We start from the raw sequence: 3,056 nt of genomic DNA, 5'->3' as shown, positions 1-3,056 counted from the left end.
AAAAAAAAAAAAAAAAAAAAAGAACCACCTGCTGTCCAAGAAGGTGGGCAGTCTCAGCAGGGAGCACCCTTTTTTTTTTCTGAGTTGGAGTCTCACTCTGTCGCCCAGGGTGGAGGGCAGTGGCATACTCATGGCCATTGCAGCCTCAACCTGCTGGGCTCAGGCAATCCTTCCACCTCACTCCTTCCAAGTATCTGGAACCACAGGTGCAAGCCACCATGCCTGGCTAATTTTTTTGATTTATTGTAAAGACGAGGTCTTACCATGTGGCCCAGGCTGGTCTTGAACCTCTGGGCTCAGATAATCCTCTCGCCTCTGCCCCCAAAGTGCTGAGATTACAGGTTCCAGTCATTCCAGCCTGGCAGAGAGCACCCTTTCTTAAGAGTAGAGGGCAGGAGTTCCAGCTACTTGGAAGGCTGAGGCAGAAGGATTGCCTGAGCCCAGCAGGTAGAGGCTGTGATGGCTGGGAGTGTGCCACTGCCCTCCAGCCTGGGCTACAGAGTGAGAATCCAACTGAAAAAAAAAAAAAGCAGAGAGCACCACCTACCTGTCAGGGGCTGAGGGGAAATTCCCCACTGTGGTGCTACACAGACAGACCAGTGCTCAAACCTGAGGTCAACTCTTCCCTGGCTGTGCTACCTTAGACAGGACACCCAAAACCTTGTGGTGCTTTTGTGGGAAGTAAATAAAACTCCGGGGGGCCTGTGTGGAGTGGCTGGGTCTAAGTTGTGGCAGAGAAGTGGAGAGAAAGCGGGGGTCAGCAGAGGAAGCCCTGAGTGCCTGCCTGGCCCCAGGCGCCACTATCTGGTCCCATCACTGGGCTGGGCCATCTGTCTGTCTGTCTGTCTGTCTGTGGGAGATTAACCCTTCTGGCTGTTCCCATCTGCCTCCTTCCTATTGCTGGTGGTGAGTGGGGACAGGAGGAGAGCAAGCCTGGCACGGCAGGTCAAGCCCCTTGACCCAGAGCTTTGTTTCCCCATTTTAAAAATGAGAGTGAAGGCTGTGGAACCCAGCACACCCTCTCAGGAACTGGGTTCCACGGCCTCCAGGCAGAGCCGCCTCCCCCTGCATGGCAGGTGTGGGGTGGGTTACTCAGCCTGAAAACTATGATGGTGCCTTCCTTCTCCCCCTCCTCCACCTCTTCCTCCAACTCCTTCCTCACTCTGGTCACCGGATATGCCACCCTTACAATAGCCAAAGAGGCAGCTTTTATCCTCACCACCCCTCTTTATAGAGCAGAAACCCGAGGCCTCGAAGCTGCCTGGGGGTGGCCAGCAGGGTGGGAATAAGCAGGCTGAGGGCCAGGTTCCCTTACATGGCTGGCTGGCTCCACCGGCCCCCTGGTTGGGGCAGGGACTCGACTCCACCGTCCTGGAAACCTGAGCCAGGGCCACCTTGTCAGTTCCTGACCCACTTCTAGCTTCTCTGCCCACGAGCTCCTGCAGGCCCCATCTGTCAGCCAGCATGGTCCCCAAAGCCACCATTCTGGCCCTGTGCAATTCGCTGTCCTGCTCTGGAATTGGAAGGGTGAATGGGTTAAGCCCAGCTAGGCATACCTTGTCCCATCACCTGATGCCAGCCCCGCCTTCAGAATCCATCTCAACACAGCTCGCTAGGAATGCTTTATCTGTCATGTCAGGATGTGCCTTGAAATGAGGGAAAGACACTTCTGCCCAGCAGAAAGAAGCACCTGCTCAGGGTCACGGCCGTCCAGCAATGGCCTGGCTGTGTCTGCAAGTGGCAAGCAGAATGGTCGCTCACAGCCAGGGCACTGCACAACCCAACGGCGATCGGGAAGGGGAGCTCCAGACAAGCCTTGAGGTCCCTTCCGCTGGCAAAATTCGACCCTCAGGTGGACTCACTCCACATCCACCGGTGAGGACCACCTGGTCCCCACCCATGTATCGTGGCCTGGAAAGCTCACAGAGGCTCAGAGAGTGTGTGTAACTTACTCCTGGTTGCTCAGCACAGCCAGGAAACAGGCAGATTTGAACTCAGACCTACAGGCTAGCCTCAAAGGCATTGAGGCTGCATCTCAATCTCCATGCCCATCCTCCCACCCCCCCAACAAAAGTTCTCCCCAGGAGAGTTCATGGTGTGTGCAAGAGTCTCCAGTGTCTCAGGGTGAATCAGAGTCACCCTAAGGAAGAGTAAGAGAGAAAGCCCCAGGATTCCTTCCTACTCCACCCCACGGCAGCACCTTCTTCTGGAGAACCTGATCACCAGGTCTGGGGAAACCAGAAATATCCCCAACCATGCACAAAGGCCCTTTGAGATCGGGGAGCCCACTGTCACCTGCGAGGGGACCCAGACACCCTCGCCCCTCCACAGAGACACTGAGGAACCCCACGAAGGTGGGGAGGAAGCCTACCCCCATGAGGCAACCAGGGAAGCACCAAGGAGAGCGCCAGGGGACCGTGTTGGGGTCTCCGTGTTGGGCTCTGAGTATGTACCGAGGAGCGGCCGGGTGGGGGGCCGGGTGGGGCCCCTGGCCCGGCCTCGTCTGCAGGGACTCTGGGGGACGCCGCCTCACCTTCTGGGCCTGGCTGATCATCTTGCGCACCACCTCTTTGATGTGGGCCTGCCCGTCAATGGGGGGCTGCATGTAGACACTGGCCCGGGTCACGCCGCGGTAGGCGATGGTGTCCGGCCAGCCCAGGTCCAGCTGAGGGATGGAGCGGTCGGACTTCTGGGGCCAGTACTCCAGCGAGGGCAGCGGCTCGGCCTCCGTGGGGGCCCCGCCTGGCACGTGGGCTTCCTCGCCGTCGCCGTCGCCGTCGCCGTCACCACCACCCTCCCCGACCCCTCCATCCGTGTCCTCGGGCCCCCGGGGGCGGCCCGTGGCGCGCGGGTCCTCGGAGCCCGGGTCGTACACCTCGATGGTCTCCAGGATGCGCCTGAGCTCCAGCTCGGAGAGGAAGTCGCGGATGTTCTCCCGCTTCAGCACCTCGTAGAAGGCGTCCCGGCCGCGGGCCGCCAGGGCCTCCAGGGCCAGCCGCTGCTCCTCGCTGTAGAAGAACTCGGGCTTGGCCTCGCTGGAGCGCCAGTTCACGTGG

The 3,056-nt window shown here is 59.4% G+C and overlaps 1 protein-coding gene across 1 annotated transcript in view; it reads right to left on the bottom strand.

Moving 5' to 3' along the window:
• FAM83G (family with sequence similarity 83 member G) overlaps positions 1 to 3,055 on the bottom strand; it is a gene marked incomplete at its 5' end in the record, with an annotated part of 32,547 nt that extends 29,492 nt beyond the window's left edge. The window contains one exon of the mRNA XM_008050140.2: positions 2,534 to 3,055. Within this exon, the coding sequence (XP_008048331.1) occupies positions 2,534 to 3,055 (522 nt within the window). The remainder of the gene's footprint in view (positions 1 to 2,533) is intronic.
• Position 3,056: the final 1 nt, after the last annotated feature.

Source organism: Carlito syrichta, unplaced genomic scaffold (genome assembly GCF_000164805.1).
Source record: "Carlito syrichta isolate Samal-C Ts95f unplaced genomic scaffold, Tarsius_syrichta-2.0.1 Scaffold143064, whole genome shotgun sequence".
Taxonomy (NCBI): domain Eukaryota; kingdom Metazoa; phylum Chordata; class Mammalia; order Primates; family Tarsiidae; genus Carlito; species Carlito syrichta.
The sequence above is the reverse complement of the archived record's forward strand: the minus strand, read 5'-3'. Positions and strand labels throughout refer to the sequence as shown.